This window comes from Globicephala melas, chromosome 1 (assembly GCF_963455315.2).
Source record: "Globicephala melas chromosome 1, mGloMel1.2, whole genome shotgun sequence".
Lineage (NCBI taxonomy): Eukaryota > Metazoa > Chordata > Mammalia > Artiodactyla > Delphinidae > Globicephala > Globicephala melas.
In genome coordinates this window covers 4,423,085-4,447,415 of record NC_083314.1, presented here as the reverse complement: position 1 = coordinate 4,447,415, position 24,331 = coordinate 4,423,085, and the positions used below count along the sequence as shown (strand labels likewise).

General features: G+C 46.5%; 1 protein-coding gene across 4 annotated transcripts; it reads left to right on the top strand.

The window, feature by feature from the left end:
- Window positions 1–575: 575 nt before the first annotated feature.
- LHX9 (LIM homeobox 9) lies at window positions 576–19,878 on the top strand. 4 transcript variants are annotated; one of them, XM_030884065.2, is made up of 6 exons: window positions 576–603; window positions 5,715–5,833; window positions 7,762–7,964; window positions 9,131–9,486; window positions 15,375–15,577; window positions 16,856–17,113. In XM_030884065.2, exons 1-6 carry the CDS (start codon window positions 576–578, stop codon window positions 17,111–17,113), a joined length of 1,167 nt encoding a protein of 388 aa, XP_030739925.1. The 4 variants fall into 4 exon arrangements, with proteins under 4 accessions (XP_030739925.1, XP_030739927.1, XP_030739924.1 ...); XM_030884063.2 differs by lacking the exon at window positions 576–603 and adding an exon at window positions 12,272–12,277 and having other exon boundaries at window positions 5,716–5,833; XM_030884067.2 differs by lacking the exons at window positions 576–603; window positions 16,856–17,113 and adding an exon at window positions 19,772–19,878 and having other exon boundaries at window positions 5,660–5,833.
- Window positions 19,879–24,331: the final 4,453 nt, after the last annotated feature.

Genomic DNA, 24,331 nt, shown 5'->3' with positions numbered 1-24,331 from the left:
AATAAAAGACAGGTGGAGGGAGCTGCGGGTCAGAGGTGAGGGATTCGGGTCAATTCCGACGGCGGGGGAGAGAGACAGGGAGAGAGAGGGAGAGAGGGAGAGAAGGAGAGAGAGAGAGAGAGAGAGAGAGAGAGGGAGAGAGAGAACCATCCACCCACCCAGCCACCGGTTGACTTTTTTATTTGGATTAACAGAGGACCCCTTGGCGAGATCTGGGGACTGGCTCGCACCTCTGGCCGCCGCCTCCCGCCCTCCCTCGCCGAGGACCGGGTTCTTGGGCGGGAACGTCTGGACCTCAAGGTAAGATCCCGATGGGGGTTGTCTGTCCGGAGCAGTTTTCCACCCTCGGCGTGAGCCCGACCGCCCGGCTCCCGGGAGCGCCCCGGGCACCTACCGCAGGCTGCCCGGCTTCCCTCGAGGCCTCTCGGTGCCCGAGGCCGCGGCGGGAGGAGCAGATGGGACGCGCCCCCCGGGGGTGGGAGGCGCTCGGAGCCCCGGGCCGCACCTCGGAGCTGATGCGCTCGTTTCTCCGCGGTGCAGCCACCATCGCTGAGTGACCCACGCCAGCTCTCAGAATGCTGAACGGCACCACTCTAGAGGCAGGTGAGTTACACGCCAGGCTCTTTCTCTTGCCCTTTCTCTTAGGCCGGAGCATATATTGTGCGGGTGTGTGAGTGTGTGTGTGCACGCGCGTGTGCACGCCTTCACCGGGTGGGAAGAAGAGGGGTTTGTGTTTGTCTTAGAAATTAAACCGCGAACCGTAGGCTCTAAGATACATGGTCTCGTTCCGAGTCTCCTGACAGCATTCCTGAAATCCGCGTTCCCCTCCTCTTTCCTTTCTCTCGAAGGTCTGAGTTACTCAGGGCGGAGGCGCTGGGGGCGGAGGTCACGGTGCCACTAAGCCGCGAGGTGTCCGGGCGCGAGGGATGCGCTCCGGGTCCTTCGCGGAGCTGCTGGGGGCGTCTCCTCACTGGAAGGGATGGGGCGGGGACGGGGGCAGGAAGACGTCGCTTCTCACCCATTAGGGCTTAACTGGAAACTGGTTTCACCCCCTCTGTTGGCTCAACCTGACCCGCGCGTAGCCGTTTCTGCGGGCGATCTCCGCGGACGCGGGGGTGGCGAGGGGCGGGGGGAGGCTCCCTTTATTCCTGCGGCTGCTGCGGGCCCGCCGCGCGGCAAACCCCAGGTAAAAGACCTTCAGATTTCAGAAGCGCGGTCTCCGCCACCGGCCGGCCGTCCCTTGCAGAAGAACCCAGGGGCGTTGGAGGCAGAGGTTTGAAGGGAGCGCGCAGCGGGCCGGAGGCCTCGCGGGGCTAGGGGGATGCGTGGACACAGGGCGCACCCGAGGGCAGGGCCCGGCGCGCCGGCCGCGCGGAACGGGCTCCCGGCTGAGGTGCGCAGCGGCCCGCCCGCGGGGCTCCCTCTCCTCGCGCTGGAGCTCGCGCACCCCGGCGCCGCTCAGCTCGTTCCCATCCCGGCTGGGGGGAGGCCGCCCTCCTAGTAGGACTGAATCCGAGGGGCGCCCTGGCGGCGGCGCCAGTCTGGATCGGCCACCCTCGGTGTACACAGAGTTTCCCTGCGCCCACGGACGGAGAGGGGCCGGCTTGCCTCCGGGCTATGCTCTGGCCTCCCGCCCAGCGCAGACCCCGAGGCATCCAGGGCTGGTTGCGCGGCTCCAAGCCCCAGGACGGCGCCGACTCTCCGGGACCCTGGGATGCTCAGGACGGCGCCCAAAGACGGACACCGCTCCAAGAGCTGCACCTTTCAGACCAAGGAGGCGCCTCAACTAGCTTAATTGGGTCAGGCGGAAAGGCGACCTCTGCCCTTTTAAGGGCAAACTCGGGGCACAGGATCTTGGCCTCCAAAATTCAGGTCTGAAGAGACCTTGAGTCGCTTATTCTCTCAGTCGAGGCAGGGTTTCCCCTTGGGACCCTAAAGCCTCCGTTGCCGCTTGATCAAGCCGCGCGTTCCCTTTGCTTCCCTCTCCACCCCTCTGGGGAGGGAGTGGGAACCCGGGACCAGGCTGCCGCCCTAGCGGAGATTCCGAGGCCCTGACCCTCAATCCCGACTCCTCTGCCCCCGATCCTAGCCGCCCGCTTTCCTCAAAGCGGCCGCTGTAAGCGGCTGGGTGGCTGGTGGAGCAGAAAGGCAAGAGCGGACGAAGTGGGCTCCGTCGTGACGGAGGGCAGTCCCTGGCCAAGGTTCTGCCGCCCTGCTCCAAATAGAGCTTTGAGTTTAGAGGGGAGAGTCGAGATGCCCCTCCGGGCCGCGGGGGTAGGGGTCCCTGCACCTGTCCCATTGAGGGATGCGGGGACTCAGCCCCAGGAACTGGTGGGTGCGGAGCACTTGAGGGTCATTCGGCGGGCCCCGGGCCCCAGCAGCTCTTCTGGAGACAGGAAAGAAGGCAGAGCCACCAAGACGCTCTCCTTAAAGTGCTTTGAGAGTGGTGGGCTGGGGGACACTCTTAGGCCATCTCCCCGAGGCTGCAAGACAAAAAGGTTAGGACGTCCCAGGGCACGCGCCCAATTCTTGGAGAAAATATCCTCCGCTCCCATGGGCTTCCTTTTTCAGGAACTGTGAGAGGAGACAGGGCTGGAACGACGGGGAGGGATTTCCGATCTCCCCAGAACTAAGGAGGACTTCCCGAACTCCAGCAGCCCCCCTGCCCCACCCCCAGCTCTCTGCAATCTTCCTGCACTGGCTGAGAAGGAAGAATCCTAGCAGTTCTCATCTTTATGGGAAGTAGCAAATCCCACCCGGCACAGGAACTTGCAACCCGAGTTTTATAAGAAAAAGCAGGGATAGCTGGGCTCCAACCTGGAAGCTGATGGCAGGAGGTCCTCTGCCCTGCCTGTACCCGATTCACAATGAACAAATCTGTGTACAGCGGCTTACGGAAGGACCGAAGGATTGGTGGGCTCACAGGACTTCTGTGCCTGGCTTCCCTGGAGACTTCACAAAGTTCTGGCTTTTTCTTGGAGTTGTTTGTTAAGCTCTCACTTAATGAAGTCTCCGAAGTTTCAGCCCTTGCAAGGAGGCAGTGGTGTTCTTGGGTTCTTTGTTGTTTTTGCTGAGCAGGACCGAAATCCAACAATAGCCAAACCCACTTCTGAACATCCACATGGGGGGGGGCGGGCGGCAGGGGGAGTTAGCCTAGAAACTAGACAAAACGGGTCCCTGGATTGAGGTCCCATATTTACTTTTTCCTTGGAACCTCCTTGGGTTAATTGACTGATGTTCTTCTCAAAGACCCCTCCTCTTCCTACCCCCCCTCCCCAGTCCCAGTCACCGCCTTGTGGGAAGGCAGTCTGCCCCTTTGTGAGAGGACCTGCTGTCTCTGAAAGGGCTGCTGCCCCCAGCCTCAGCGTTTGTGCACGTGGGTTTGAAAAGCTCATTGATTTCCATCCAAAGGGGCTAATTACATTACTTACAGTAAATAGCAGCCCTGCTGTCCAGTAGGGCTGCCAAAGTGAGGGGAGGTCTCCAGCTTAGTTCACTTGATTGGCTTCATTTCTGTGTGAAATTGTGTTTTATGAGCTGTATTCTGGCACCCGGAGGACCGTAACAGCGTCCAGTCTGCAAATAACATTATTTTTGACCCAGAGAAAAGAGTAAGGGGGAAGCAGTGGAGTCTTGGGTTTCATGGTACAGGTGACTCCAGCAGCTTCAGAAGGTGATGCTTTGGGGCAGGAAGTCAGGATCTGCACCATTCTTCTCTTCCTTCCTTTCCTTTCTACTCCCTCTCTCATTTCCTTCCTCCCCCATGCTCTTCCTTTCTCCCTCCCTCCCTCCCTCCCTTCCTTCTTTCCTTCCCTCCTCCCTCCCTCTCTTCTTCCCTCTCTCCCTCTATCTTTCTAGATTTGGCCACCGTTCCATGTCGGGCTTCTCCCGAGGGAAGCGAGTGCGCCACCAGGGGACTCCTCCAGGTGTCCGGGACGTGCCGGGGAGAAACAGGCGGTCCCGGGAAAGCCGACGGGACGCGGTGGGAAACAGGCGGCCAGAGGGAGGACGGCGCAGAGCAGAGCGCAGCCGGGGCTTCCTCCTCTCGGCTCAGAGCTGGGTCGGTTCCTGCCGCCCCCGCTCTCCGCTTCGGGCCCCTAGGGGGCTTCTGGTGGTTTGAATGAATCGACAATATCAGAGTATTGTGGACACTTTTTAATAGGGCCGAGGAGGGGCCGCCACTCACGGGAACAGAGGGAGACAGAACAATCCTGCCTCTTGTGAGGCGCGGGGCTGCCATTCTGCTTGTCGGCTCTCACCTTCCCCTCCTCCACGGCGAGAAGCCCCCTTCACATCCTCCTAAATGTGTGGCGCGTCTAGATTACAAGCCCCCAGTCCAGCCGGGGCAGTGGGACGCGCGCCCGGTCCCGGGGGGCGGCGCCAAGTTCGCGCGAGTCCCCGAGTTGCTGCCCACATTGACAAGTTTCATACGGGACACGGGACTCGCCATCGGTTTCCCTCCAAACCTGAACTGGGTGAGAGACTACATCCCCCTGTGGTCACGGTTCAGTTGCACATCACGTCTCCAAGCCCACCGCCTTTCCCCTACACTGATTTGTCAAAGAAGAATCTTTTTGCCAGAAGTAAACTCCAGATACATAGGCTCTTTTAGCTCCTTTTCGCTTTGGGGGTTCCTTCAGTGCCTGCTGGGGTCGGGAGCCCTTGGGCAGGTGAAGCAACTTACTTTTAAAAAGTGAATTGAGGAAGAGGGGATGGGGAGGACAGGAATGTCTGTTCAATATTTACTTATTTGGGGTTCCCATAAGCTGGGGACCAGAAAGTCCACAAGGAGGAAACCTAAAGGTGGGAGCTGACATTCTGCATATCTTGAGCCGGGGTCTGATCTTGAACTTGGACCAAACAGGCCGTCTCTCTGCCTTCTGCGCCAGGGCGGGGACAATAAGGGCTCCTTTTTCCCTTTAAAACGTGATTGCTGGGAACTCTTGGAAGGGTGTGTGTGTGTGTGTGTGTGTGTGTGTGTGTGTGTGTGTGTTGGGGGGAAGTAAATGCCCCCTCCTACTGCCTCCCCCCTCCCCCCCCATGTTTGTCCCCACTTGCCCATCACCAGGGGGTTGAGAGGAGTATGACAGGTCTTTGTTGTCTGAATAAAAATCCGTGGCAGCTCCGGGGAGAGAACTCCTCCTACTAAATTATCAAAAATGGGCTGGCTTTAGTCTCTTAACAAATTGGACACAGCTCCGGCGGCAGGAGCAGTCCCCAACCCAACCTACAGGCACTGGGAACTTGCAAGCAGCCAGGGACCGCTGAAAATAGCACTTCTTTTTCTTTCTTTGTGTTCAAAACTATTTTCTTTCTTCACCAGATTTTGTTTTCCTCCCCCCGCTGCAGTTGTTTCCCATTAGTAACTCGATCTCTCAGAGCAGTAAGATTCTCTAGCCTTCGCCTCCTTTCCCCTCCGCCCGTGTTTGTTTGTTTTCCGCACATCTCCTTCAGGGAGCTGCTGGGGCTTTTTCTCCCCCCTTCTTCTTTTTTCCTTTCCGAGCAGACCAATTTCCACTCCGTCTGCCTCTTTCTTTCTTCTTCCCTCTCGCCCCCTCGCCCTCTGTCCCCGAGCGTCTCCGCAGCCCCCCATCGCGCCGCCTCTGCGGTCCCTGCTTCTCCTTCCCTCGGATGAGCTGAGAGCCACGGGAGTGTGTATATGGAAATAGTGGGGTGCCGAGCAGAAGACAACTCGTGTCCTTTCCGCCCCCCAGCCATGCTCTTCCACGGGATCTCCGGAGGCCACATCCAAGGCATCATGGAGGAGATGGAGCGCAGATCCAAGACCGAGGCCCGCCTGGCCAAAGGCGCCCAGCTCAACGGCCGCGACGCGGTAAGGAAGGGCCGGCGCCGGCGGGAGCCGGGCGCCCGTGCGCGCGCGGGGCAGCCGAGCCGAGCCTCCCCGGCGGCCGACCGAGGATGGCGGCTCGTGGGGGCGTCCGCTCCAGGTTGGCGGTGGCTTATCTCTGGTCCGCCTGGCTACAGGGTAAGAAAGGGCTCTTTTCCGATTTGAATTGTCTACGCTCCTGACACCCCGAGCTCGCTCCCCTCTGCCGCAGCTGGTCCCGGGAAAGCAGGGAGAACCGGGCGCGAGAGGATGGGGTCGTCCTCTCCTCCGGACCTCAGATTCCCGGGCCCCTCCCCGGCGAGGATCGGCGGCCGGAGGGCGAGCTGGTGCGGGCCACGGGCTGCCGGCGCGCGGCCGAGCGTCCGGGCCGAGCTGAAGCCTGGTGACTCTAGTCCCTGGGTCTGGTGACCGGACATTTGGCGCGGACTAGAATGCGACTGGGCTCCCTCCAGCTCTCCAGATGCTCGGAACGTGGAACCTTCAAACCCCGCGAGTTTCGGGGTCTCTGGCAGCTCATCTGGGCCCTTTGAGTGAGACAGGACTGCGCTCAGCTCTCGGGCCGGGCGGGTATGGTGTGCAGGGGACTCTAATAGAAAATCCGGAGGAGTGGGCCACCTAGCCCAAGAGCGAGAACTTTCCAACCCTTAAACGCTGTGATCGACCACCTCTGTCGATTACATACGTAGGATAAAAGTCATGCTAGCTTAATAAAGAAAACCAATGAATAATCTATGTGCTCGCCTTTCCCACTTACGAGCCGGAGGAGGGAAACTACGAAAGTCTCCGGAAATGATTTCAGCCGAACATAGCTGTGTAGATCCTCAGGCATCACACCGGGAATTGTGGCTCAAACTAAGTCGGTAGACTGCCCTGGGCGGGTCAGCGGTATTTTGGGTCCACCAAGTAGCCGCGTTGGTGGATGTTTCTACATTTGCAAAATGAATTCAATGCAGGCCCTTGTCTGAATAAAGGGCGAAACTTTACTTTTCCAGGCCCGCCAGAGTTTCGTGGGGGAAGTCCAACCCATTTCTGCTAGTCCTGAGGGAAATGTACAGCGGTTAACTTCTATTTTTCCCCCTTTTGTGGCTACCCTGTTTAAAAACAAAAAGCAGTAATCCAAACCCGAATTTCACAGCGGGGCTGCGCTTGTTAAGGCGAGGTGTCCCCATCCTTGCTGTGTCGTGGGGACGCAGGCGGGAAGCTTAATTTGGGCATTAAAAAGATTTTCAGGACAAAGATCTCCTGGATATGTTGATGCCAGGGAAAGAGGGCCCGTGCAGAGGGGATAACGGACCCTCCCCGGGAACAGGCACGGTACACCCTTATTAGGGGAAGGACCAATAACCCTTAAGACTGGAGAACAGCAAGATCTGTCAAATACATCCCGATCAAAACAATGTCGACCAAATTATGAGCACCAGTATAAAAACCTCTCCCTTCCTTTTAATTTCAACGTTGCTTATAAGGATTTAGAGAAATAGCAATGTAATAGTATTTGTTGAAAAAACAGTATGTGCTTGTTCAGATCGCCTTTCCATTCTCCAATAACAATTTCCGTTGTTTTATTTCGTGCGCACCGGAACCCACAATTTTTAACTTTTAATTATTCGAGTTTGGAAACATCCACCAAACTATAGTCCGTGCGCTCCTAGCCCTTTCGAAACAGGCTCTAGGTGGCCGGCGCGTGTTTTTAGGTTAAGTCCGGGAAGGACGCGGACGCCGCGTTCAGGCGGACGCAGTAGAAAGCGTGCGAGTCGCAGAGGGAAAAACTGCAAATGTTCCTCCGACGTTTGCCTTTGCGCAGGGGCCCCTGACCTTGCGGCGCTCGCCGAGGCCGAGGGCTGGCGCCGCGAAGGGTACCCGCGTGGGGCGGCCCCGCGCGCCCTCCTGACGCCGCGCGCGCTTCCTTGCAGGGGATGCCTCCGTTGAGCCCTGAGAAGCCCGCCCTGTGCGCCGGCTGCGGGGGCAAGATAGCCGACAGGTACTACCTGCTGGCCGTGGACAAGCAGTGGCACCTGAGGTGCCTGAAATGCTGTGAATGTAAGCTGGCCCTCGAGTCCGAGCTCACCTGCTTCGCCAAGGACGGTAGCATTTACTGCAAGGAGGACTACTACAGGTATTCCCACCCCTATCCCTTACGCCCTGGCACACCTGGAGGGGTCACCTGCCCGAGCCCCGGAGTCCCCTCCCTGTCCCCAGCCTTTGGTCCCTTGGGGGTACTCTTACCAGTCCCCAGACCAGAGAAGCCCACTGCGTGCGCCTTCAAGCTGCAGCATCCCCATCCCCGCCAGACGCGCGGGGAGGATGCGCGCGGATAGGGGCACCCAAGGTCCAGAGCTTGATCAGCGACTATCCCGCTCAGGGGGAGCTTGGCAGCTCGGCCGAGGGGATTGGGCAAATCTCGGAAGGGTAAATGAACGTTTCTCGGTCCACCGAGACGAAAGCGGTTTTTTTTTTTTTTTTTTTTTTTCCGTTTACTACGAACTAAGCAAGGCCCGTGCCTTGGAACTCAACTGGTGGCCGGGGCAGCAGCAACTGGTGGCAGGTTTTCGCGGGTGGGGGGGGGGGCGGGAACTCACGTAAAGGACCATGAAAAGGAGTGATCGCTGTCGCCGAAACCCAGGCCTCTCAGTTCCGAGATGCCGTTCCCGCTGGTTGGAACCTGCCCGCCAGCCTCGAGAGACGCCGGAGAGTCAAGTCGCCGGCAGCTTGTTTATTGATTCTTCCCAGGTCTGCTTTTGGACTGGGGACGCGAGTGTTGTGCAGGGACTCGACTCCGCTCTCGGCTGAGGCGAGAAAAGTGGTTAAAAAAGAATTAGCTTCCCTCTGCAAAACTGTCCTTTTTCTTCCAGGGCCGTGTCTGAATGCTTTCAGGCACGCTCACGCTTCCATAAATAGTAACACCCTTCGTTTGTATGTTTTGTAATCGAGGAAACGTTTTCACTTGACATCGCAATGTAATATTCTTAACATAGTGTTGTGAGTTAGTCAGTGCAGGGTTTGTTTTTGGTTTTGTTTTTTAAAATTTTCACTTTACAGAGAAGAAAACGGAGGATCAGTTACCCGATTCTTCTGAATTTAATGCAAGGGTTCTTTGTCTTGTTCACCAGAGCAGGTCAATGAGCAAATAAAATTAATGTCCAAGTGGGCGTGGGTCCTCCCCTCCCGGACCCCTCCCAGGTCTCAGTCCTGGGCCACTGCTGACCATGCCCCAGGTGTCACAGTGGGAGGTGGCCCTGCCTTTGCCTCCACCAGCGCCCTGACTCGACTGTTTCCTTCCAGAAGGTTCTCTGTGCAGAGATGTGCCCGCTGCCACCTTGGCATCTCCGCCTCCGAGATGGTCATGCGCGCCCGAGACTCCGTCTACCACCTGAGCTGTTTCACCTGCTCCACCTGCAACAAGACCCTGACCACGGGCGATCATTTTGGCATGAAGGACAGCCTGGTGTACTGTCGCGCCCACTTCGAGACCCTCTTGCAAGGGGAGTATCCACCTCAGCTGAGCTACACCGAGCTGGCGGCCAAGAGCGGCGGCTTGGCCCTGCCTTACTTCAACGGCGCTGGCACCGTGCAGAAGGGGCGGCCCCGGAAGCGGAAGAGCCCCGCGCTGGGGGTGGACATCGTCAGTTACAACTCAGGTGGGCGCCCAGCCCCTCCCCAGTGCCCCTGTAGCCCTAACCTCCTCTGCTCAGAGGAGAATTCTATCCAGCTCCTTCCCGTCCAAGACCTGGCTGCAAGACGGTGCTTTCCTTAGCACGACCCTTTTCTCACTACAGCTCCCTTTCACCCAGAAAGAAGGGAGAGGTGGAGAGAGGGAAAGAGGGAGAGAAGAGGGGGAGGGAGAGGGAGAACAGGTGAGAGAGACCTTTTTGTAGTTTGGGGCAGAAAACACATTCATAAGGCTGCAATGACTTCCCCCAAACAGGCCAGGCCAAATCCTTGTTGCCCATTAGTTAATGAGCCCATTAGTTTCTGGCTCCCAGTTGGAGCAAAACAGCCCCAGGGCCATTCCTGAGTGGAGGCCAAATTATAGATCCTGGAGGAGGTTTCCCTAAATACTAAAAAAGAAAAAAAGAAAAAAAAAAGAAGTCTTTAGAGCCCAACCCCAGCCTGTCTAGAAAGGGCAGAGGCTGTGGCCACCAGCCCAGAGTTAATCAGGGAAACAGTTGGCAAGAGTGTTGAAAAACCAAATCCCTGATCTTGGTGAAAAGCAGCTGTAGGGGTGGGAGTCACTCTCCACAGCTGAGCTGGCCTGCTCCTTCCCTGGGTCAGGGGACCCATCCAGCCAGCTCCTTCCCTGTGGGATAAACCATCCAGACACCCAGACCGCCCTGAAGACTGGAAGAACCTCCAGGTCAGGCCCTCTGAGGAGGCTTAGTGGTGTCACAGGCTGCTCTTCTGTCCTCCTCCAGCTTTCTCTCTTAATTCAAAACAAAATGCAGGCAACAGGCCAGAGAGCACGCTTTCCTCCTTGCTTTGGGAGGCGCACACGTTATCATTCATCAATCTCTCTCACTCACCGGTTTCTCATTGTTGGTAGCCCGCCCTCACCTGCCATCCCCCAGGTGAGGATGGTGACAGGCCCTGAGGACCACAGTCTAACTCCAAGAGGGATGGAAGCTCTTCCGGTGAGTCCCAGCCACTGGAAAAGAGGTTCCAGAAAGCCCTAGGATAACTTTGGGGCAACCTAAGGGTTGGTTTAGCTGCTCTGACGCCCTGTCCCCTGGCCTGGCCCCAGATGGAAACCTCAGCAGGCAGGAGACTCAGGCCAGGGGAGTCCATTCTATTGGGAAGGACCTTGGGGACCTCATGGTGGCAACCCCTGTCTGTTACCATGAGCACCCAGATACCAGCCAAAGGGTGGGCGCCCAGAGCACGGATCTTGCCTGTTTTTCTCTTCCAGTTCCCATGTGCCTGGTGTGGTGTGTGAGCCACTGTGGCTCAATGGTAAAGGGACACTGTCCCGTCAGATAAGTGACTTGCCCAGGGTCACACAGCCAGTGTGTGCTAGAGGAATCTGGAGTCCTGCTCGGGCCCACAGCTTTCAGGGTCCCCGCAGGCTGAGTGGGCTCTGCCCAGCTCTCTCCTCGGCTTCCTCCTGGTTCTAGGGAGGTTTTCACAGAAAAGGCGCAGCGGGTGGTGTCCCAAGGAGCGGGGACCCAGCGTGACTGTACTGGTCCCAGGGGGTTCAAGCCCGGGTCACTGGGCAGAGGCGGAGGGCCGGCTGCCGGCTGAGACGCTGACCGGCTGGGTTGGTGTCGCACAGCGGGCGCACCCCTGGGTTTTGCCAACCCCCCGCCGGAGGTCGGGCTGCGCACTGCCCTTGTTGTGCCCGAGGCTGGGGCTCTGGTTTGGGGCCACGGTGCCCAGCGGGCTTACTTGGGCTCCTTTGATGCGTGGTCCCCGGGGCAGGCTGGGCAGGGCACTAATTGTTCTCTGTTAATAGAAGATGACATCGGAATCTCCAGCCACAGACCAAGGCCCTAATGCCCTAATTAGAGTGAGAGAGATTGACAGAGAGAGAGAGAGAGAGAGAGAGAGAGAGAGAAACTAGCCAGGCTTTTGGAGACAGGGAAGCCCTCAGCCAGAGAAGGTCCAGAAGTGTGGGGAGATTTCTAGCCAAAGGTGGCAAAAGCCTGGGCTTTCGCTTGTTTATTTAACCTAATTAGCTACGTTTGATTTCGCCTTGATCTTACTTTACGTGAGAAAGATCCACAGAGCTTTAGGGTCAAGAAAATTGTGCTTCTCCGAGGAGAGCTAGAGAGTACACATTTATTTCTTAGAACGAAAATCTCTTTCCACTTAGGCCTTCAGTTTGCAAATTAGTGCTGCTACAAGGTTATGGAGGAAGTTGGTGCTCTCCTTCATCAAGGAGGGAAAAGTAAGGGAGGGGCCTCCCTGACCCCAGGGAGTTTGTAGATCACACCACTGCAGAGCCGGTGCCTCTTAATTAACATCCACCTCCTCCCTTCTGGACTTTTCCCAGATACGAGCAAATAGCATAGAGTTAAGATCAGGTGAAAATGATCTAGAGAAACTGGGTTAAAGATGCCTGACCAGAAATCAATCTGCCATTAAAAAAAAGTTTATGAATCCAATGTCAGTTTGTTACTATAAGACTAGCCAAAGAAACACTTCAGTGCATTAAAAACACGTTAAAGGGCAGACAGTAAAATGGACCCGCGGTTTTAGCTCGTTATTTTAGCTTTCTTTGGAGCCATCTCTGCTTAAGTGTAAATCTCAGAAAAGACTAATGTTGATACTAAACACATCTAATTTATACACTGATATATTTTCAAACACATGTACACAGAATATGTTTATGATTCAGACTTCCAGAGATGGGAAGCTTGGCAAAGATCAGCGAGTGCTCGACATAAGGCAAACGTCTTTTCATGAGACTCTTCCTGATGTAGTTTGTAGCTCTTTGTGCAGATATCAGGCAGATATTTTAGAAAGAGACCTGGAAAGTTTATCTGGGATGCTGGATTGAAATGCAGCCCTCCAGGGTGAGAAGAGGATTTAGTCTGGGGCAGGTAGCTCTTGTTTGGGTAATTTAACATTAATTGAGAGACTAAATTTTTGCCACTTCCCCGAGTCTCCCTCCTTAGGGTCTTTATTGGCTTCCAAACTTCAAAAGCTGCCTGCAGTCGTTAAATTTGCCTGGCACTGACCCCTAGTGGTCTCCCAGGGATCAGTTTTCAGAAGGTTACACACCTGCAGAATAGAAACTCACTTCAGGATAGGGGACCATTCCCTAAATGACCGGAGAATAAAATATTTAGATCTTCTAATTAACTTTATAGTGCCAGATGTGTACTTACAGGTGTATGTTTAAGACAGTCTTAAGAGATTTATCATATCTTCTCATAATTCGGGGGGAAGAAAACCCCTGTAGCTTTAAAAGTAGACCCTGGGGAAACGCAATCACTTGCAAGTTTATGTGAGGCATTCATAGTAAACACACGTAATTTAGGCCAATGCACTGCGTTACTCTGTAGATGACATAGATTGCTCTATTAGTTCACATAATATAACTGATCACACAGTTTATCTGTTTATATTAATAACAGTTTAATAAAGAGCTAACAATCTTTTTGCACAGTGAATTGTATTCTATGTGAAAACAAGTCCCATAATTGTGTTTAATACACTATAATTCTCTGCTGAGTTCTTAATCAGCAATAATGGATATAGAATGAATATTCAGAGAAGCAATTTTATCAAACCTGTCTATAATGTTTTTCATAAACTTCATTTTAAAGACTAATGAGTATATAGTTAGGATAGGAATCAAACCCATTTCTAAGAAATAATAACTTGGGTGGGGGTGGATGGTTAAGGGCATTACTTACGTACCAAGTTAAGTCTTCTACCTCAAGTGTAATATTCCATTTAATGTGCTATTCAGGAAGGGTTACACATCACTCACCTATGACAGAATTGAAATCTTACTTGAAGAAGCCTCCAATGACTAAGGTGTGCCTCTTTGACTGTTTTGGTGTGGCTTCATTTATAATCTGGTTGTGAAATATAGCTCAGTTTACTGGAGATAAGTATAGTTTTATAGTCGGTCATGAGATGCTGTTTCATCCATCTGAGGATACAAAAGTGCAATTCTGTAGAATATTTGAACTTGACATCTCTCCCCGGGGATGCAATAGGATAAAATGTAAAGCATATTCTCTCTCTTATTTCTGGGTACAAGTTACCCTTTCTGGTGGAGTTTAAGGAGCCTCTGTTCAACATTTGGCCGTATATATCTAACTTGCATTCCATTTCAAGTTGATTTGACTTTGCATTTATAGTCACTCGTGATTTTACGGACGAACAAAGATTCAAAATCTTGATCAAATGCTCGTTGAGCTCCTGGCCCTGTGCATGACTTAGAGGACCGGATGGTGAACACGATAGAGCCTTTCTCTCCATGAACTCAATTGCTCTTTTGCCAAGTGTGCCCTCTTTATGGATTTCATGGAAATATGAACAAAGGAGACATTAGTCCATGCCTAGTCTTGTTACATTAGGGAGAATTTCTTAAGTGGATTTTGTGATGCAGCTGACTCTTGTTGATGACTATAAAACTACTGGGTTTCTGTATATATACTGTATATATACTGATATACAATTGTACTGATATACAATTTAAAAGTAATTGTAACCAGAGAATAGCAGGCAAATACTATTTTCTCAAGCAGAATGAAAGAGGTAATAGTAAGAGATGTCTCACTTCTTTCAAGATTCAGGTTTCTCCCCCCCATCTCCCCCAGGGAAACGACCAGGTTCACTTTAGATATTCTATTATAATGCACTAACATGCACGATGATCAGTGTGAATATATATGAGATAAGCATCTGAAGTAAGGTTTAAAGGGGAAAAAAAACCCAACCTGCCATGCCCTTTAAGTTGCGAAGTTGGCTGAATCAGTAAATATTTAGCAAAATGTTTTCATTTTGTAATCATATTTCTTATGCAGAGCCAGTAGGTTATTGGAAATGACCTCTTAAATGCACATCTTTACATCCTGGGCATAAGGACTTTGAGGCATGTTTCAAAGGCTGGGTTGTTTTGCCCTCAGTGTTGAGGGAGCTGTGCAAGGGGTGTTGTGATGCCGCCCTCCTTCTGCCCTGCCAGCCAGGGACACAGCTCAACCCGCCTCCGTACCACGTGCCAGAGCAGACGGGGCCACGATCCTAGAGGGACGTCAGAGCCTCTGAACTGGGAGCTGTGGGGTGCGCTGCAGGCATGAACCGAGGGAAGAAAAGTCTGCGCTCCTTCTCTTTCAGAAATATTTACTAAAATAACTCCAAGGGAAAACTATTTTCATCCTGGTTAGCCCTACGCTAAGCAGTTATAGCTAAAAGCCCTCAAAAATAATATTCCTACGGTTACATAAGAATCCTGCAAATCCTGTATTTTCTAACTTCTCTCCCTTGTCCAGCCACTTTTTAACTTTTTCTGGAAATGTTCTAGGATTAGCAGAAAAGGCTAAAAATTGGAACACAGATTCTTCCTTCGTTGGGGGGCTCTCCCAGACCTTCAGATGTGAGAGAGCTGAAATTACTCGCTCGCGTATCTTTCATGCCTTCAGAGAATACACCTCATCTCACAAATACAGACAAAACGTGGAGTCTCTAAAAACTGTGTGTGGAGCGGTGGTGTGCTGATACACATAAATATAGTAGAAAAGGGTTTTTTTCTTTTCCCTCTTGGAGAATATTTCTCTCCCTCCCACACTTAGAGTTTATTCATCTTTTCAAGGTTTTCTAGCAACCATTAAGCCGAAGAGGGGATTTATCTAATCTTTTTCTTCTACCTAAACTTCGGGTGTGTCCACATGAACAGACTAGTTTGGAGGTCGTGGGCAATTAACCTCTTTCTTTTGTCTGGCTACCACTCATAATTGGGTCGACAGCTTTTTCCACCGTTGTTGTCGTGTCGTGACATTATCATGCCACCTGCCATCTTCTCAGCTAACGCAGGACTTTCCACTGAGCCCCTGTTTGTCCACTGTGACTGCAACAGGTTGTAACGAGAATGAGGCCGACCATCTGGACCGAGATCAGCAGCCTTACCCGCCCTCGCAGAAGACCAAGCGCATGCGCACCTCCTTCAAGCATCACCAGCTCCGGACCATGAAATCCTACTTTGCCATCAACCACAACCCGGACGCCAAGGACCTCAAGCAGCTTGCTCAGAAAACAGGCCTGACCAAAAGAGTTTTGCAGGTAAGAAACCTCCATCGTTGGCTGTGTATACATCTTCCCCTTGCAGTAAAAATAGTTCTCTTCCCTGTTTGGAGTGATACGGCTATTTCCTGTACTGCTTCTCATTAGTCTACCTTAGTTAGCTCCCTAGAGGGTACTGAGAGGTACCCTGTCAGGTAACTCCCTCAGTTACTCTAGGTAACTCCCTAGAGAGTGTACTGAGATTTTGCAGGGGCTTTCCGGAGACTGCCCAAAGAGAGACGCAGGGTCTTCTAAGATGCAGCCACATTCTCCCTGCAGATGGACAGACGGGTGCACCAAAGCCAGTTCAGCTTGCCTAGCTGCTCTGCAAACGCGGGTGACGTTATCCGCGCAAGCTGTGGCTTTGGAGACAACGTTCACATTAGGGTCAGTGCACAGACTTGGCGGGGGGACCTGCTGGCGCTGTCTTACTTCAGCACACTCCTGGCAGCCTCACTACCTGTTGTGAGCTTCCAAATTCAAGACGACCCTTTTTGTCAACTCCTGAAAAGCCACAAGTATGGTTAGTGTCTCGGCAACCACTTGGAGAAAGTATTTTCCCATTTTAACCAACCATATTTCACAACTAAATACCGGGAGTGAGATCTGCTGTCCAACTGCTTTCCTAAACTCATCATGGTAAGAATATGTAACTAGAGACATGATAGTGGGTTGCTGTGGGTCACCTGTGATGCTCTTACACTTTTCAGTGACAAATAGCAGGCATTTAAAATTCCACCCGCCAGTTTCCGGTTGCTTGGAGTCTGTGGCCCTCGGGGTTTTTCCTATGCAAGTAATACTTGCCATGTGTCAGACTCAAGAATAGGCTGAAATCTGTTTCAATGATGTTCATTTCATGCGAGTGATTCTTACTTTGTGAACCATTCCCTGACCTCGCCTGCCCTCATTCTCAAAAAGACGGTAGTTGAGGAATCAGGGTGTGTTTCCCCCTCTTCACCTCTGTGCCTTCATTTCCCCACGGTATCTCCACTTAAGCATCCGTAGCCCCCAAGCGGCATTGTTAATGCTGGGGCGGGGGCACACGTGCTGCTCAGAGGGTGTCCGTAGTCGTACTGGAATTACTCTGTTTTAAAAGAAAGCAAAAAAAAAAAAAAAAAAAAAAGGCCCTGCTTTCCCAAGAAAAATAAACAATTATATTTAAAAGAGAAAGATATCCCCCCCCAAAAAAGAAGAAGAAAAAAAGGAAAGAGAGAGAGAAAAAAAAAAGAAGTATAAAAATAAACATCGGTAAAGAAATCCATTGGGATTGGTTTGCAGGTTTGGTTCCAAAACGCACGAGCCAAATTCAGAAGGAACCTTTTGCGGCAGGAGAATGGGGGTGTTGATAAAGCTGATGGCACGTCGCTTCCGGCCCCGCCCTCAGCAGACAGCGGCGCGCTCAGTCCACCCGGCACTGCGACCACTTTAACAGACCTGACCAATCCCACTATCACTGTAGTGACAGCCGTGACCTCTAACATGGACAGCCGCGAATCCGGAAGCCCCTCGCAAACTACCTTAACGAACCTTTTCTAACATTGGTGTTTTTTTTTTTTTTAATTCTTCCTCTTCTTTTTATTATTATTCTAATGATTATTTTATTATTTACAAGACTTTTTTTTTTTTTTTTCCCTAACCCACAAGATACTTGGGAAATAAAAACAACAGCTTGGTGTGTAGCCTCTGCAGCCACTTGGCAAATGAGTTTACAGTATTGTCTCCTTTACAAAGTGTATTTTTTTTTGTCTACAAAGTGTATTTGGATTTAAAAAAAATTAATTAGATCTTTCAGTCGGTAAGGGGAGTTTGGGAATCATTCTAATAAGTGCCTCTTAAAATTGTATGTTACTTATTTCCAGAATCTCGAAGAAAAAAAAAAGAGTGGTATTATGATGGGCAAATAATCATATTCCCGGTTATATAATTAGGTTAATAAAGAATCAGATAATTATTAAAATTATTTTTTTAATCTTGCAATTGTACGTGTACTTATGGAATTTTGAAAATTTCATATTGTCTTTTTTAAAATGGAAAAAACATGTTTTGATTATTCCTTTTTTTTTTTTTACAATTGAGGAATATGGTTAAACAAGAGCATTAAGGATAGCAAATCTAAATATTAAGGATTAATTAGGTGGGAAATCTAACCAGGAATGTGACTCTTTTTTTCTCTTAGGGTGTACATCCCAACAAAACTTTCTTATTAGTTAGTTATTGCTTTTCAACATTTGAAAAATACTTAAACCTCCTGTGTATCCATAAAAATTCCAAACAGAATTTGAAATTCTATACTTTTAACCTCCTCAAGCTAAAAATGATAGTTATAAAACCATTCTTTCTAAATTATTTTTTTCCCAGGGAAAATGGAAATAAGCAAAATATAATTTTTTAAGAAGTTAAAAAAATCAGTATAATTTAATCAATAGCTCTTAATTGGCTTCAGCTGTACCATGATATTGTATCTGGCATTCTATACAAATAATGTTTAAAAAAAAACAACTTAGTAACATGCTAGCAATGAGAATTCTTTGGTTTTGTTTTGCTTCATTTTACTTTGACACAGGTTGATGTATTTGTCAGAAAAAAAAATTTCTGACAGTAGAGATTTGAGGTTCTTAGTTTTAAAGTAGATAAACTCAGAAGCCTTGTGGATGCTGATCTGAATATATTTCCTAGTTTACAGTAGCATTTTTTTCCTTTTAATTTAAGCTAAAATCTTAATGGTCTGGGCAGTGGTGAATGTTCATCTATATGCTTCTGTTGTAGTTAAATACCAATTAGATTGTGGATTTCCTAAAAAAAATAAAAATAAAAAAGAAGTCAAGATATATGTCTTGCTTTAGTGGATTGTTAAGAATAACTTTGCACATGTTCTCCACTTTTTGGACCCCTTAAATCTCCTCTGGTGGTCGAAGTGGCTATTTAATAGATTTTAAAGGTGTCCTTCTGGCTGTATAAATGTGTGGTTACATATTGACAGTTCACTGCCCACATTAAAGTGCATTATTGTAACTTTTGCTCAGGGTCTTTAGAAAATTAGCACAGAAAGTAGCTTATTTTTTAAAAAAAGATGATGGAAGATAACACTGTAACAGAAGAAGGTGTGATTGCCATTATATATTTAGCAAGTGTGGTTATCATCTTATATGGAGCTTAAATCTTGACTTTTCATATTTCTATTACATTTTGGGCATTTACCACTAACCAGACCAAACAACCTTGGTAAGGCTGAGATCTTATTAATACACTTTTACAGGTAAAATATTGATACTTATAAATTTTGTTCTTTGACAGAACAATATATGGTACTATAGATCTACTTTATTAAGTAGACTAATTATAACTCAGTTCTCCTATGTGCCTTATGAGATAACTTGGAAGTAAGTTTGTGAAAAATCAGGATATATGTGTTGTTTGTTAAATTAACTGTTTTAAGCCCTTTTGACACCTCACTAGTTTTGTACTGTTTTACCTCTTATTTCTGAAACTCTTTTTATGGTGTATCCTGTTAGAGGGGACAAACATGTCATAGAAAGCAGTTGTGCACTCTTCCCAATATAGTTGATAAATTCAATAATCTTATATATTGAGCTTCGTGTTTATAGTACAGTAAGTGGTCTAGCAAAATTGTCCATGTTTCTTTGTTTATTGATAAATGCATTGTATAGAAACTATTTCCCCTAAATATTTATGGACCAAACAATTGTGATATATCCTATTAAATTTGTGTGAATAAACGATTTTGAATCTAAGGAGTTTTATTTCCCATTAGTTTTACTTAAGCCTTAACTGTACTAGTGTGTTTTCGATTGTCTATTTGTAAAAGCTATTAAAACGGTAATATGAAAAATTTTAGATATGCAAACATACAAATAGCTTTTAGATTTCCAAACTTCTGATTCATTTTAAATTACCATTGCATATGTAGTGTAATTCAACTTAGAATTACCTTTAAATATATTTTCCTACAATAAAAGTAATGCCCCACTGATTTGACTCAGCCTGATTTTTAGAATTAAAAAAAAGATAATTAGCAGATAAAGTAATTGCATGAAAAGAAACCTTAAATATGATTAAGTTTAATGTTAGGTCTATTGAGCACAAATGGATATTTGTAAATCTAAATAGAAATTGCAGACCCCTAAAAGCCAAGTTGCTCTGTAGTTAATAAATTGTCACTATGATTTTTTTCAGGGAGAACAAATCTTGGGGCATTACAGCCAAACATCCCGACGTTTGAAAATTCCCTAAAGTATTAAAAGAAGGGGAAAAGTTTGATCGGAAATCCACTGCAGTGAAGACAAAGACAATATTAGGTTATGATAATCATACATTTAAAAATCTATTGAGCCAAAAAAAGAGAGACAGACAGAGAGAGAGAGAGAGAGAGAGAGAGAAAGAAAGAGAGAGAGAGACCGGGAGACTTAAATGTCATTTACTGAATGTTAACAAAACTTCTGTTCTTTATGATGTCTAACACAAATGGAGGCTTAAAATTATATGGTTTTAAACAAAATTAGATAAATCGTGTATAAATCAGAGCAACCAGGCAGTAATATGCCCACCCCATATTTGAAGAAAATTATTGAATAAAAAATTCCCACACATTTGTCAAGCACAGTAGTTGTAAAATAAAATCCAAAAAACATTCATTTCACCTGCTTGCTAATGTGTATTAGTCCTCTCTGTTAATGGCATTTTCCAATTGTAAATTCAAAGAAAAGCTATCACTCATTTAAGAGTATAGGAATCAAAATCCAGTGATTTTAGTATTATTGTTTATTACTTCCTTTTTAAACAGAAATCTCTGCATGCACTTTTACATCTGTCACTTCTAGTGTACATCTCTGTATGATGACTTATCTTTGCTGTTTCTTGTATGATAAATAGCTTTCATTAATAAACATTTTATTTGATGGAAACATAGTTAACTTTATGTTAAACACACACTTTTGAAATTAATTTGGAACACTGTCTTAAAAGGCAGCACAATACATTTCCAACTTGTTATACTTAGGAAAAAGCCCAAATGATATAATGAGGTTAAATTCTGGTAATCTAGGATAAAATTATTTACTTGGTTTTTGACGTCTCATGACTTTTTATTAGTTGTATTCACTTGACACATGGACTAAAAATATTTTTTAAAAGAACAAAGAGAACCCAAATTACAACAAAAATAAACCTCAATATACTGTCATGTAAAATTTCAGCAACTTTTTTAGATAATTAGGGTAAAATTTATAGATCCTCTGTAAGTTTACATGTTTGCTATGCAATGAGCAAATTTATTGAAAGTATACAAATATATTCTGAACTATGACAAGATCCAATCTTTGCGTAGTTCAAACTACATATGATATCACAAACAAAAGAGCAAGTGGAAAGAAAAACAAATGTTTAGGAATGAGGTTTTTTAATTGTTAAGGGGATATTTGCAGACAGAATTTTTTAAACTATTCATATTTAGCTGTATATCCAAAGCATATGTTAAACAAATTAACATATAACTTTCCAGAAAAGTTTTCATTATGATGAAATTTTTATTATATACAAATGAACCCTATGTAAATGATGTAACTTTTATGAATGATAGTGTAAATATTTCACTTACATGTATTCTCAGAATTTTGAATGTTTTCTAAAATGCTTTCGCTTCCTGAATACTAAAAAAGAAAAAAAAATTTAAAAAGAGAGAGCAACTTACTAATAAAAGAAAAAAAAACAATGCACCATGACAAGTAGACTATTTTGAGTGATCATGAAACATGTTGGTTTTGTCAGTAACTTGAATGTTTATGCCTCATTGAAACCTCATCCACGGCTGTTGTAACTTAAATAGATTTTCCAATACATTTCCAGCCAGTTTATTCCAATCCTTGTCCTGTAGCTTTGCCTTCTTTCCCTGTGTTGTCAACTGCGGCAGTTTCGTTTAGAAATATTTTGGAACTTCACCTGGTTTTACAGACCTTTAAATATTTCTCTGGAATGTGAATTGTGGGAAGAGACCACAGAGGGAAAGAACGTAACTGAAATTAGACATCTGAAAAAAATAATACACATTTGAAACAGGCACATTTTTAAAGAGGAAAGGAAAGGAGCGTTAATTATGTGAGTGGGAAGAGAAAAAAAGCATATGATGCTGAATCCGAAGGTCCGTGGTGCTTTTCTGTGATGGACAGCGGTCTCTGAGTCTGCAAAACTGCACCCTTACTGTCTGGCATGGAAGAGAAAGACGCGGACTTCTTGGTTGGGAGCAGGGCACTATATTTTTGTAGCTTCTACCTCCCAAAGGCTTGGGTTAGTCTACTTCTTGCAAATTGGTCTTGGGCACAAAACGCTTCACTGGGAGTCAGCATCTGTCGGCTTTGGTGAGTTGCCACATTGAGGCTGACTTGCAGAGTGGGTGGGTTTTTTTTTATACCTCAAATAAGGACATGACTCCATAGCAAAGGACCCAAAGCAAACACTTTTAAAAGCTTGGTGATGTTTCATCACCTATAAAGTAGATAGCTTTATTTAACAAAACCTTATAGAATCCACCGCACGTTATTTTACAATAACATTTCTTTGGCCGCGCAGCATCTTATAAGCCACGTAGAAATAGCATCTCATTTTCTGTTGCAGTGTGCCTGCCAGGGAGAAGTGTTAGAAGTGGGAAATTCTGATGAAAAAAGATATACGTATATATGTATAACTGAATCACTTTGTTGAACAGCAGAAATTAACACTGTAAAGCAACTACACGTCAATAAAATTAAAAAAAAAAGAAGTGGGAAATTCTGGAATGGAAATTTGGAGTCATGTTATTCTAGGCTCTTACGGAGAATCCTAGGGATAATATCGTTATAAAAATAATGTAAAGAACTAATTTTGTATGGAGTTTTGCTGTTTAATTTTCAACTATGTTATAAACAAAGCTAGCTTTACTCGTAGGGAGTTTGTGTACGTGGACTCTCCAGGGGATCCAAAACCTTTTACATTTTATGGCCTCTAGACACCAGGGTTAAATGAGGACACTAGGACTTTGTCCAAACTGCAGAAATGGCATTGTATTTTCTTTGAAACCATACAGCTATATAACTATATAGATACACTCTGGATTGGACTTTTGGATCTATTTTATACATTTAGTAATCGGGAACCAACTCTGAATAATCAAATAAATAAAACGCTTCTGGTGTAAAGCCACAGTCCTTTGCTTTACAGTCCATGTCAAAAATAGGAAGTTACTTTCTTTACAGTGCACCATTGATTTTAAAATATTTTTATGATACCTATTCTGCCCATATAACATTTTTTTCAGAATAATATTACCATCTACCATATTTTCAAAATACATTATAACTCTAAGTTAATATATTATTTTGAATGCCCTCTGGAAAGATTTCCATTTCATTTTATCTGTTTCCATAGCAAAAAAAAAAAAAAGTTTGGAATTGGGTGTGGTACTCAAGGGAAAGCCTATGGATATGATGTAGGTAGCAATATAATCACAACTAAATTTCTCTTTAACTCTGTTGCAAAATAGATATTTTTACCTAACATCACTCCCCACTTCCAACATTCCTTTGCAAATATTAATATAGTAAACTCTCTCGTATCATGCATCACATCAACGAGTTTTTCTTCCCTTGGATTATTAACTTTTGCTTCTTTGCACTACATTTATCTGTGCTGAAATGACGAAAAGCAGGCAAGAATAAAGATCCAGGTATTAGCCATATGTAGAAAGTTCCTGGTGTGTATCTCTGTGTACTTTTTCCTCATCTATTAGAATTGTCAGGAATGATTTTTTTTCCTTTGGAATGTCATGTTTACATCTTGCATGATCTCATAAATTAATCTGAAGAGTAACTGGATACCTTTTATGGTCATTTGAAAATAAAATTTGCTACAAATAAGATACTCCAGTCTCTGTTGCCTCCTATTATGCATGAATATATTAATTTTTTATGTACTTTCCCTTTGAACCAGAAAATATTAACCTCAAAGGGTATTTAAATTGTTATTTACGATGAAAATACAAAGATGAAGAAGTCTGAAGGTGAGGTTGCCTTTCCTTAATCGTTCTCTTTCTGCTTCCTTTCTTATTCCGAAGCAGCAAAACTCATGAAGGGCTATCTGCTTTAACTTTGACATTCAAGGGTTTTGACAGCTTGCATCACTTAAAGTTATATTTATTATTCAGTAAACTTTAATTCTATAGAATAAATATCCTTTATGAAATGTGATTTTTGAAAAGCACAAAGGTATTTCACCATCTCAAGCAGTTGAAGCTGTTTGAATTCTACAGAGTGGTGTTATCAGAAGAAAAATATAGTGGAAATTATTTTAAATATAGTATTTGTAGCATTTTACCAGCTTGACCTGGATGCTCTGCAGGATTTTTAAAGAGCTGTAAAAACCTCCAAAATGTTATGTAAATAATTAAATGATGGTATTTTTCTGTAATATAAATAGAGACAGTTTATTTTATAAATACAATTACACAGTCATTTTATTATTTCAGTGCAGGTCTAAGTTCTCCTCTTGGATATGTTAATGACAAGGAGAACTTTATATTTCCGAGTGTTCTAATAGAATTCTTTATCTAATTTTCCTCTTAAGCATCACCAGCCTGCGTGTGTGTGTGTGTGTGTGTGTAACACCCATGAAAAGACATATATTTTTAAGAAAGAAGGCTCAACTTCTAATTAAAAGCTAAACAAAAAAGCAAAATAATGTCAATTTTCCTTAAGTTGGAGATATTGT